Raw genomic sequence first — 12,973 nt, forward strand, 5'->3', positions numbered from 1 at the left:
ACAATATTCCCCCTTTGGGCGGTTTGAGAGCGGCACTTTGCTGTTGGGTTTTCAGCAATGCCGGTCTCCGTTTTCATCCGCCATACAAGTCGCTTCGAGAGAGAGTATAGTCAGTGGCGGCTGGTGAAATTTGAAAGCAGTGGGCGTAAAATTTGTGTTAGCGTGCACCACAGCGAGCGAACGAGTCCGAACGACCTGGTTACATGTTGAAAAATTAGTTTTTTTATTTGAAAATGTATTGCTTTGTAAATATAGTTGTGAGAACTTTTCATCCATTTTATTAATTGCAACAAAATGGTGACTATTGTAAATTATTGTTGAGATCCTCCCTTATAGGTGCCTGTGAGAATGAGATGACAAATGGATACATGATAAGGGTGCAGAGCTCACTTCTGGAAGGAGTCTTTTGAATTGCATCAAAAGCAAAGCTTAATTGTTCTCACTTTGAGAACACCATTCCTGTCAAAAACTGATGCTTGAGTTGTGAAACCATGCTGCTGTGAATCGCACACCTCAAAAACATTCCCTGTCCCCCTGTGTCAGGTTAACAAATGCGCTCTTCAATCCGGAAGTAGTATCTACAAGATCTGAGGGCTGGCCGCATCATGAAGACTGGACTGCCGGACTACTGCACTGGCACCAGCATGAGCATTCAACCTCTTGGGTACCTTCATGGTTCCCTTATCTGCCTCCCTGAGAGTGCCCACTTTCATTTTCTTTCAGTGACACACAGGGCTTTAAGTGGGATGAAAAAACAGTGGGTATGAGAGCATAGGGACATGGCCGCTGTAATTAAAGGCGTGGCTTAAGACAGTTAAGTTTAAAATCTGTGCTTAGCATAGTGTGTGCCCCACTGGTATTTTGCCGCTTCTGTCCATTCGTCCAGATCTATAACACAACAAGTAACATTACACCTACATACACCAAGCCAGGACTATTGGCTTTGTCAATGGCTATCAATTGCATAAGATAAACAACTACTATGACTTTTTTCATATAATATATTGCAAATGCTTCCATTCTTGTGGGCGATGTTGTGTAGTAAGGCTAGAGCTACTTACTGACTTTAGAGCTGAGAAAGCAGGTTCGAGCCTCAAGTCAGCTCAACATCCTGTGATTCAAATATGTCCAAAACCTTAAGTCTGCAATAGTACATCCGGTCACTGCCTTTGATGTAACTTCAGAGACTCGTTTTTCAGGTTTATATAGCGCAAACTTGGAGTGTTTTACATGAGCACCAGTTACCAGGACATATAATAGGTCCTGGTAACCGGTGCTCATGTAAAGCACTCCAAGAAAAACAAGTCTCTGAAGTTACAGCAAAGGCAGTGATGACGGGTTGTACAGTATAACCCATCACTGACGGTGTGTCCTGGTAAAGCGCTCCACGAAAAGAGAGTCTCATTGAAGTTCTATTAAATTAAGTGACAGGTTGTACTGTACACCACCAGTCACTTCCTTTGATTTAATTTCAAAGAGATTGAGACTGGTACTATTGCGGAGTTAAGGTTTAGTCTATTACACGCTGAGGGTAAAAAAATGGAGAGCCCCGTAGTGACCCAACATGATGCGACATCTACTCAAGTGACGTCACGTTTCTCGATCCTGATCCGAATCTTTAGGACAGGACACCAAAGCACATTGCCCAGCCAACGCAATGAAGTTGTGTGCTAGGCCTGGCATTGACTCAGGGAAGGTGCCACCACGACGGCGAGCTCTGTCTGTCTGTCTCTCTCTCTCATCCCTGTTGTGTGTGTAATGGCGTATACCTACGCACGCAGAGGGGAGGGGGAGAGAGAAAGGCTCAAAGCTAGGGCAGATTGACCAGTCACTGCACAGTTTCACAATAAAGCCGTGCAGTAATTGGTGAATGTGCACGAGTCCAGTGGACATGCCCATTCTCTCTTGCTCTGTGTTCACTGTCTATAGACGCTAAAGCAGCCAATCCAGGCGCTGCTTGCAGTGCCAGGATTGGCCAGGGCAGGACACCTCGCCGCTCATCAGGAGAACGGCGGATGTGGCTTCAACACCACCCCCCCCAGGCTCCTTCATTCTAGATGCCAGAGTACTGAAAACAGTGCGTGTCGGGCTGGTCAGGGAAAGGCACCGACCAGCGGGCATGCACAGTTGTTTACACTGCACTCACTCTGACTGCTCCTAGCCCCACCTCCTTAAGCCAGGAAGCCTAGTAGGATGGAACGACGTGCAACACACACATGTGATCGCCCGCTGCTGAGACTGTGTGCTGACTGCAGTGGGCGGGCAGAGTAATAAGTGTGTGTTTACTTTCACTTATCAAAGGTGTTTATAATATTTATTACACATATTTTTTGTTTTATTTAAAGCACTGCTCACAGCTGCCTCAGGCAAAATAATGAGGGGGCAACGCCCAAACGCCCTCACGGAGGAACCGCCACGGAGTATAGTGCACGTAATATTTAGCCCGAGGGCAGTTTACGCACAATTAGGGAGACTCCTGTATAGCCGGGGCTCTCTGCACCGTCTTCCAGCGCTCAACCCCTGTGAGCCTTGCAATTGCACGGCATTCTCTCAATCGGTCGCTTCCAACGTCTATTTAATTTTCCTCAATGTGGTTCCAGTCGGAGCGCGCAGCAGCGGATGCAGGCGTTGGGCCGAACCAGTGGCCAATTTCAATTTGGAGCACAAAAGATGCCGCACTCTGGAATATTGCACTGTGATCTTTATTGTTGATACAGAGCCAGTCTGTCTAACCGACGCGTTTCGGCCAACCCGGCCTTTCTCACGGTAGGGGGCACTACTCTCTTCTCTGCATTTATGTCATTTCCTGAAAATCTACCTCCCATAAACTTCTGGGAGTTGTAGTTTGATTAAAAACAATGCTGAATCCCTGCTGACAGACCCAATTTACGCAAACATTGATTTGTAGGGTAAACCTTACTAAACATTTGTTGACTCCTATTTTGCAGGCTTTGCAACTGTTCAAGCACTGCCAGCCGTTGCAGGAACAACTAGAATAACCCACAAGAAAATTGGTGCAATTGAGCGATGCAATTGTTATAATATGAGGTACTAAACCCAACACACTATAAAACTCAGAACTTTTTACATAAAAAGGACATCAAGTGACAACTGAATAATTTTGCTACTCAGCTAAAAACCTTTTCACTTTATATAAAAATTGATTGTGTTACAAAACAAATGTTTAGTAAGGTTTACCCTAAAAATTAATGTTTTGCGTAAATTGGATCTGTCAGCAGGGATTCGGCATTGTTTTTACTCAAACTACAACTCCCAGAAGTCTATGGGAGGTAGATTTACAGGATAAATGCAGAGAAGAGAGTAGTGCCCCCTACCGTGAGAAAGGCCGGGTTGGCCGAAACGCGTCGGTGAGACAGACTGGCTCTGTATCAACAATAAAGATCACAGTGCTATATTCCAGAGTGCGGCGTCTTTTGTGCTCAAACATATATATATATATACATATACATACATACATATATATATATATATATATACATACACACACATACACACACACACACAAACATACACAATCACAAATATACATACATTCTCATTCTCTCTCTCTCTCTCTCATACTAAACTCTGTAGGTAGATTATTTCTAAGACCTGCGAAGTAAAAAAACTGATAATTTACCTGTAATGTTAAGACTTCCATTGTAACTCCCACCATTTAATGTTATGTTAACCAAATTTATATAGCGTACAGCTGCCCCAGCAAAGGGGCGTCCCGGCGCTTCTAAACAAGGGAACGACACATAAGCAGCCAGTGGACGGGCCGTGATAGTGCTAGGCATCCAAAGAAAACAGGAAGGTCTTGACGGCCTTCCTGAAAGTCAGAAGTTCATAAATGGCGCGAATGTGGAGAGGAAGTGAGTTCCAAAGCTTGGCAGCGAGCACACTAAAAGAGCGGCCCCCAGCCCTAACTCGTTTAAAACGTGGAACTGTAACCAGATGTGCCCCTGAGGATCTTAAGGACCGCGATGGTACATACGGCAAAATAAGATGTTCCAAAATCTGGGGGGAAGAATGCTTCAGAATTTTAAACGAGAGACAGAGAGACTTAAACTTAATCCTCTGACAAACAGGGAGCCAATGAAGTCCATAAATAGATTTTTTTGCCGAGCAAAATCTCGGCAAGCCGATCAAAGCCCTGGCGGCTGCGTTTTGGACTCGTTGGAGTCTACAGAGTTCTGCCTGATTAACTCCAAGCAAAAGGGAACTCGCATAGTCCAACCGAGATAGAATAGTAGCTTGAACAATAAGCTGCTTGGTTGGAGCGTCAAAGAATTTGAAAATAGGTCTAAGCCTACGAAGAATCCCGAAGCACATGGCAGCGATTTTCTTAGTATGAGGAACAAAACTAAGTTTGGAATCTAGCCAAATGCCAAGATTTTTTACCTCAGTGGCAGGAAGAGGGGTAGGGCCAAGCTCAGATGGCCACCAGCGATCACCCCATAATTGGCTCTGATTGCCAACAATCAGCACCTCAGTTTTTTTGGCGTTCAGTTGCAAACAATTGTCTGTCAACCAACTGGCCACCGACCTAATTCCATCGCAAAACTTGGTGGCCTCTAGATCAGACGCCCCACTTATTGCAACCGCCAGCTGCGTGTCATCAGCATAAGACACCATGGTCAGATTACATCGCTTGACGACGGCAGCCAGCGGCTGAACATAGATGTTAAAAAGTGTGGGGCTAAGAGCTGACCCCTGTGGAACACCCTGTGTGATGGAATGGGGTTTAGACTGGTAAGGAGGGGTAACGACCCTGAAAGTGCGACCAGATAGGAACGATCGAAACCATTCAAGTGCCACGTGGTCGACACCAGCCTCAGCCAAACGCTGTAGTAGAATTGCGTGGGAGACAGTGTCGAATGCGGCACTAAGATCCAAAAGCACTAGAGCCGCCGTTTGACCAGAGTCCACCAAAGTGCGCAGGTACTCAACCATAGAGAGAAGCGCGGTCTCAGTACTGTGGCCGGGTCGAAAGCCATTCTGAGAAGGATCCAAAATATTGGCAGAATGGATATGGTTACCTAAGATAGTATTAACATGGGCCTCAGTCAATTTTGCCACCCAAGGAAGGAGAGAAATGGGACGGTAATTCTCAAATTTTAGAGGATCGAGACCAGGTTTTTTCAAAATAGGCATCACCTGCGCTTGTTTCCAACTGTCAGGAACAGAGCCAGATTTCAAGGATAAATTTACAAGATCACAGAGCGGAGGAAAGCATAAAGTTGCAGATTCTCTAAATTGAGCAGGACGAAGGGGATCCATAGGAGAACCCGATTTAACTTTTACTGCAATTTTATAGAATTCCTCCATCGAGAGCTCAGGGAAGGAGCACAGAGACATAGTAGTTTTCGGGCCAGAATCCAGTTTCCCCAAAGGAACAGATGAACCAGGGAAAGAACGATAGATGGCCTCCAGCTTTTCCACGAAAAAGGCTGCCAAGCCCTGACAGTGAGTGGCCGAACAGATATCGGCAGCTGGAGCTCTACTGGCTGTAAGATCCTTGAGCACCTTAAATATTAATTTAGTGGGGTTTGTGCTTGAATTAATTTCACGAGAAAAATAAGCGGCACGAGCTTTGCAGACCGCCCTATGGTATGTTTTTACCTTGGCAAGATACAATAGTTTTTTGTCAGGCAAATATGACTTACGCCAAGCTCTTTCCGCTTGTTTACAAGATTTCCTTTGGAGCCGAAGTGAGTCATCATACCAGGGACTAGGTCTGGCACATCGGCGCTTACTCTCCGTAATGGGAATCAGGCAGTCCAAAGCTCCCGTTAGCCAACTGCAGAAGTGATCGTAGCCCACCTCAGTATCAGTAAAAGGGCCCAAAGGATGAAGACCAAGGAGTCGATGAAAATCGGCTAACTTTAGTTTTTTCCATGGGCGTCTGAGAGACGTAGGCACGGCTACACTGAGAGGAGAGTCCTCAATCTGAAGATGCAGTTCTATAAGATGGTGGTCAGTCCAAGCAATTGGCCTGGGGGGAAACACTTTCACCGTAGATAAATTGGTGAAAAAAAGATCTAAAATGTGCCCACCAATACAAGAGCTGTGTTTAACCAACTGAGATAGCTGAAGGGCTTCCAAATCAGCAAGGATGCTACTTACTGCAGGGAAGTGGAGAGCATCCAGATGAAGATTTAAATCCCCAATAATGCTGAAATTAGCAGCCCTTAAAGCTAAAGCACTAACAGCTTCAGGAAGAGCAGATCTAAAAGCCGCATCTGGCCCAGGTGGCCGATAAATGAGGAGTCCAGAAAAGGTAAAGTGCGGACTAACCGACAAACGAAAATGGGCGCTTTCGCAACCAACTATATCCAGGACTGTCCATGAACATGGATAGCAGGATTTAACAGCGGCCGCGATACCGCCGCCCCGCGAGTTACGATTATGTGTAAATATACTCCGAAGGGAGAGCTAGATTGATCACAGCCAAGGCTTCGTCATGAAGCCATGTCTCTGACATAAAAAGAACGTCAGGGCTTTCCTCCATGAGTAAAGTGTGAATATCCAGATGATGTTTGACCAGCGATCTCACATTAAGGTGACAGATCTTGAAGTCATAAGGGGCCAGTGGATTAGTAGGTGAAATGGCTGGACAGTCTGAGCATTCAGGGAGGGCTACCCGATGGGCAATAATAGGAACGGGAGATATGAGGCCAAAACCACACTCTTGGCATTGATGAGGGCCAGAGAGGGGATGTAAATGCACCTGAGTGCAGCAGGATGCATTGTGTAAGCTGAGCAGTATCTCGCACGAATACATTCGTAATCACCTGGTCTGACACAGCACCAACGTAAATGAGTGCTGGAGCCATGATCAAGCCCTGACTCAGCGCGGACGAGCGCAGACGGGCAGGACTCTGGCACGACTCCGGCGCAGGGAAGGCGCTCCCGCTGCGCGTTACCGCTGCGCGCTTAAAGGGCTGGCTTATATAGAGTGACAGGGTAAGGCAGCACCGCTTAGGACGCTAAAGATGGCGCCCAAAATACGTCCCCACAGCTCCCAATCCGAAATGGCCGCCAAATCCCCCGATTAACAGACCCCCAGGACAGGACCCGCTCTAACAGCGGTGGAGCAACTGAATTAACGTGCAGGTAAGAGGGCGACCCCCCAACAGTAAAAACAGGGGAAATAACTAAAAACTAAACAAAAATACAAAATGCGGGAAATTTAAAATACCAATAGGCAGAACGCGCCTTTAACAGCACTATGCACACGAGTACACTGACGCGCTAGTGATCGTAAAATACCTTGACAGGGCTGACCCCCTTAAAGCACCGCCTTATATAGAGTGACAGCGCAAGGCAGCACCGCTTAGGACGCTAAAGATGGCACCCAAAATACGTCCCCACAGCTCCCAATCCGAAATGGCCGCCAAATCCCCCGATTAACAGACCCCCAGGACAGGACCCGCTCTAACAGCGGTGGAGCAACTGAATTAACGTGCAGGTAAGAGGGCGACCCCCCAACAGTAAAAACCGGGGAAATAACTAAAAACTAAACAAAAATACAAAATGCGGGAAATTTAAAATACCAATAGGCAGAACGCGCCTTTAACAGCACTATGCACACGAGTACACTGACGCGCTAGTGATCGTAAAATACCTTGAATGACTGAGTAATGGTGACATACTGTGTGGCTTGCATTGTAATTTACGTCTGCAATACACTCGGTGCCATTATTCTTTGCATGTGAAGTAGAAAAGAACTACAGCAACTATTTGCTCACTGAACAACCACGTATGGGATATCGATAATATTAGCACTTACAATGCTGGCTTAAGCAGAAGCTAAAAGGATTTGGGAACATTGCTTCCGCCTATTCATTTCAATAGCTGCAGACAGTTAAAACCTATTATTGCATTTTTTTCCGCATGTGCAGTAATCAAGATGGTGCATCTGAAAGTGTAGTGTATTTCAAGGAGTCTACGTTGAGATGAATAGTCCATCCTACCAAGGCTTACATTTCACTTTAGCATGTGAAATCCTATTCCACAAAGACAATCAACAACTGCCTTGCATTACAACACACAAATGTTAACAGCATAAAACGTAATGCAATCATACCTATTATCTTCACTTAAAGTTATTAACTATATCCTGAAATCACATTTTATGATATTCTATAACAGACCATTTGGAAAAAAAATAGCATACTTTCATACCTTTCAGGTGATTTGGAATGACTCCTATGTCTATGGCTTCTGTGGTGCCCTGAAAATAAAAGTTTATTAATTGTCACTGAATAAATATTTCTAGTCTTAACAAAACCCAGTTGAAAGAGAAGCTGATATTTAAATCATAGAATATCTCTTCTTAGATGTAATGAGTCTGCAAACTGAAACAAAGCTGTACATTTGTTTTTTTTTGTTTTTTAAAGAGTAAAACTGGCAACCATAGCCTACAGTGCACAAGTATTAGAAAGGGAGTTTACTCTTTCATTTTAAATGAGATCACACACTACAAATAGAAGCCCCTGATATTGAAGTACAATAGTTGATGTTTTAAGTTTCAGTACTGTTGTAAAAGTACACTGTGTAAATGAAGGTTACTACTGCAATGTGAGCTGGAGACCAGAAGATGCAAGGTGGCTTTGAGAGTTTTAAATCAGCAGCTGCTAGAGTTCTTAGTGTTCACTTAGTTGCTGATTATGAAGTCATGCGCCATTTTTTGGTGATGATCTTTTCTAGGTTATTCACACTTCTTTTAGTGCCAATCAGCATTATTATGTCATGTCATTATTATGTATTCTTTAATTAAACGTATGTGTTTTTGTAGAGTGTACGACTCACAGGAGGGTATTGTGGTGCTAAAAGAAGGAGCTGTATTGGGCCAGTCTGAGCCGTGCCTATGTGAAGAGCAAGGTCTTCAGTTTCCTGAAAAAACTCAAGAACTGAAGAGGAGTCTCTGATGTGCAGGAGCTGGTCGTTCCAGGCTTTCAGAGGAGGTAGGAGAAGGTAAGACTGATGAGTCTGGCCTGCGTATGTGAAGTGTGAGTAGGGATGGTAGTCTGAGTTGGGCTGCTAAGTTTTGTACGGTCTGGATTCTTCTGATCAGTTGTGCATTAATTCTGACAGAGTGTGTTGCCGTAGTCCAGATTGCTGGTTATGAGAGCCTGGGTGACTGTTCTGCGTATGCTGACAGAAAGACACCTGAAGATCTTCTTCAGCATCTTAAGTTTGTGAAAACAGGAGAAGAGTACATTTACTTGGGCAGTCATGAAGAGCTAGTTGTCGACTATTATTCCAAGGTTCTTTGCTTGGGTGGTCAGATGATGTGTGAGTCCGAGTATAGTAGTTCCATAGCGTGGTGTCTGTGCAGAAGATTACTACTTCCATTTTGTCTGTGTGAAGCTTGAGACAGTTTGTTGTCATCCATCTTGCGGCTTCAGTCAAGGAGAGAAGTAGGTCCGGGTACTCAGAGTTTTGTCGGAGAGAATGAGCTGTGTGACATCTGAGTAGGAAATGATGTTGACTCCATGGACATGGATAATGCTGGTCAAAGGGGCCATGTAGGTGTTTAACTGAGTGGGGCTGAGAGATGATCCTTGTGGAACTCCGTTGATGAAGTTAGCGGAGGCAGAGGTGAAGGGAGTCAGGCTGAAAATTTGGATGCGGTCTGTTAGGAAGGGGCAGGACCAGCAGAGCGAGGGCCCTTACATGCAGATTTTGTGGAGGCGCTGGATGAAGATGGGGTGGGCGATTGTGTCAAAGGTGGTGGATAGGTCCAGCAGGATGAAGGAAGTGGTGTCTCCTCTGTCCATGATCAGTAAGATGTTGTCCATGGCAACATGAGTGTGGTCTCAGTGCTGTGGGTGGGCCCAAATCAATGTTTGAACAATCTTTCAGCAACCTTTTAAAGGAGAATGTTGTTTCGATGGTGTTTGGTTTTCTGTGGTTAGTAGTGTGGAGTGTAAAGTTGTGAACTACTTTAGGCACATTATTTGAAAAGAAATGAGTGCAATCTAAGAAGAGCTCTGTGGTTTTCAGATGTACAGGAAGGTGTGTCAATTGCCTTTGCCTCATCTGCATTGCAGGGGGGTGGCGGGAGGAAATTTGGCAGGGCAAAGAGCTCTCAGAGAAATGTTTTTGTACGTGCATCCCAACCCTGCTTGGTCTTTTATGATGAAAACCAATGTGTTACGTTTATGTGTTTTATGTTTGTATGGTTCTAGAGTATGTTGGTGTGAGACAATGCTGTTCATTCGGCAGTGTTTTCTCAACAATTTGGCTTTCATGAGATGTTATGGTGGTTCTGGCTTTTGTGTGCTTTTTAAGTGTGACCAATTGTAGATGAGATTCTAACAAATGCATATAGTGTTATTGTTAGATGTTTAGTTAACTTTGAAGACCGTGCATAGGTAGAACCCTGATAACAAACCCCAGTAGTCACCACAAGAAGGGGGTAGAGGTCTGGGTGGCTGTCAGTGTCTGCCAGCATGAAAACATAGCAGCAGAGAAAGTGGTACCCTCCCCGGTAATGGGGATGAGTCCCTAGCTAAGGACTGCACCTGGGAATAGCACATGATGGGGTTTGTTAGGTTGGGTGCTGGAGTGGTGGGCTAGGTGTGGCGACAGTAGGGTAGGTCACATGTAAGAGAGGTTGAAAGCAGTTAATGACTGTTCAGCTTTTTTGGTGGGAAGTACATTTCAAGGGGTGAGGCTTTTACAAGAGTTGGAAGCCTGAGGGTTTCTTGAAAGTTTACTTGTTAACAGTAACATGTGAAATCTGGTGCATTACTCAAATTCCTTAAAATACCCCATCCATCATTTGAAAGCAGTTGAAAGGTAAGGCACAGAGGAGCTGCGTGATTGGGATAGTGCAATAGATCAATACTATAAAGGATAAAGAAGCCAGCACCACAGCCCTACAGAGACAGTAGCAAGAGGCCCCAATTCCTGGCAGAAAGCAAGAAAACTAGAACCAGGTCCAGCTTCCTTTGATCTAAGGCTATATCTCCAGGCACCATGTCCACAGCTCTCCTTACAACATCCCCTAACTTGCACAGATCAGGAAGACCCAAAACAACAGAATGTGAGCAGATAGGGAGAACTCAAAAGGAGCAAAGGACACAGGTTCACAGGTGACAGAGCAAACGTCAAGGTGGCATTAAAGCAGGGAATGGTGCAGTGGAGCAGTGAATGATAAGGCAAGCAGGTATGCTAGGAAAAGATGCTTCCCAGAGGGAAGTAATGATGAATTGTAATACTAATAATGATAAACTGCGTGTTTGGTGTGTGTGGCTGACATTTGGTCTCTGATTCTTGTGTTACCTTATGTTCATTTAAAATGAAGCTGCAGAAAATCCACAAGTTTATACTACTGAATCTTAAGTGTGTTTTGCAAAGCTAATGATAAAGAAGGAGATCCTGATTAAACAAGAGGAAGTATAAGTAAACTAAAAGCCTGCAAGTGGTCCTGTAAAAGGAGCAGTAGATATAGCAGCCTACTTTGTGAATAAATCATCTTGCCCCATCATTTTTTTTTTGTTGCTCTTCCCCCGCCCTCATGTCCTGTGATAATCAAATACCACCTGCAAATTCATCAGATTGTAAAAAGCAATAAAGGAAGCTGCAGAAGCAAAATTAGTGTGGTGTGGTTCAAAGAGTTTGAATTGTAGCCACTGAAAATGTGGAGTGGTCTGCAGGCAATCCTGGGAATCTACATTCATCCCTCCACTCTACCATGGTCCTCAAAATGAGCATCAACAAACTGTGAAAAAACAGCATTTGTCATTTACAGCACCCAGAAATGGCAAAAGGGTGCTACAAATTAGTATAAAAAACTGTTATTATTACTTCACCACATAGCAATGACTTTCTGAATAGAGTTGGGCTGCAGGCATGCAGTCTACACGCATGCAGTATTTACCTTTTTCCAGTGAAGCTCCAAGTGTGTTACAAACCAGCATAAGGCTGTGGGAGAATGTATCGGACATAAGGAGACGAGCAGTGAACATAATGCTAATTGGTGAAATCTCAGTGCGGAAATATGCTACCTCTGTCCACTTTATTATGAAAATAGTGAATGGTATATCATTACCACTACACAAGGGGTTTTACAGTGTAGGAAGGAACCTCCTTTTGGCAAGAAGACACACAACAATTTGTGAGGCCATTTCTTTGGGCCCTAAGGCAGTCTATGGTTCACTGGGCAGTAACCAATGTTACAATGAGGTGCAGACAGGTCAAACTAGGGGATCCATGGAGCTCATTTGGTCTGGTTGTTTCAAGGACCTTGGCCTGTACGAAACTTGGGTTTGGTCATAGGATAAAAATGCTTTAATACTAATCCAAAATTCAGAATAAGGCTTGCAAATCCGAAAAATGAAACCGCTCTTCAACATGGCCAATTAACCCATTTTTAGGTCTGGTATTAGATATCCTTAATTTTAGGGGCTTTCAGCCAGCCCTCTTCCTCTGTTGGTCAATTGTTGTCTCACTCAGCATCAGGAAATTACTCAACAAGCTTAAGCCATTGGCTAACTTCACTGTTAATGATCACATTCCTCTCTTTCAGAAGGGGCACATCCACACAAATAGTTGCCTTTACTGCCAAGGACTCTATGTCAATGTGTAATTTGGGAAATAAAAAACAATACATGTTCTTGCAGTTTGCTTATCATTCGACCCCGCCTTTCCCCGGAGACTGACAAGATTGACAACATACCTGGAGATTTAGATCTGGAACGATGGCGTCTATCTCTGGACCTGCTACGGTGGCGCCGTGGGCTTTTACTACGATGACGTTCTCGACGCGGTGATGGGCTAGTAGATACATGAAATGTAGCCATAAAAATACATTAAACCAACAACTTGTATGTATATACACATTAAGAAGAGCTGCGCATTATGACAGAGTTATAGGAACTGTTTTTCCACAACAGGAACATTGTTGACTGAAATAAAATCAACATTATTGTGGAACAGACACATTTTATACAAGGTT

General features: G+C 44.4%; 1 protein-coding gene across 2 annotated transcripts in view; it reads right to left on the bottom strand.

Moving 5' to 3' along the window:
• PRPF38A (pre-mRNA processing factor 38A) overlaps positions 1-12,973 on the bottom strand; it is a 288,792-nt gene that overhangs the window by 22,501 nt on the left and 253,318 nt on the right. For both annotated transcript variants that reach the window (XM_085602618.1, XM_085602616.1), the window contains 2 exons: positions 12,695-12,792; positions 8,191-8,239 (listed from right to left, as the gene is read on the bottom strand). In XM_085602618.1, the coding sequence (XP_085458744.1) occupies positions 8,191-8,239; positions 12,695-12,792 (147 nt within the window). The remainder of the gene's footprint in view (positions 1-8,190; positions 8,240-12,694; positions 12,793-12,973) is intronic.

Source organism: Triturus cristatus, chromosome 4_2 (genome assembly GCF_964204655.1).
Source record: "Triturus cristatus chromosome 4_2, aTriCri1.1, whole genome shotgun sequence".
In the NCBI taxonomy this organism is placed as follows: Eukaryota; Metazoa; Chordata; class Amphibia; order Caudata; family Salamandridae; genus Triturus; species Triturus cristatus.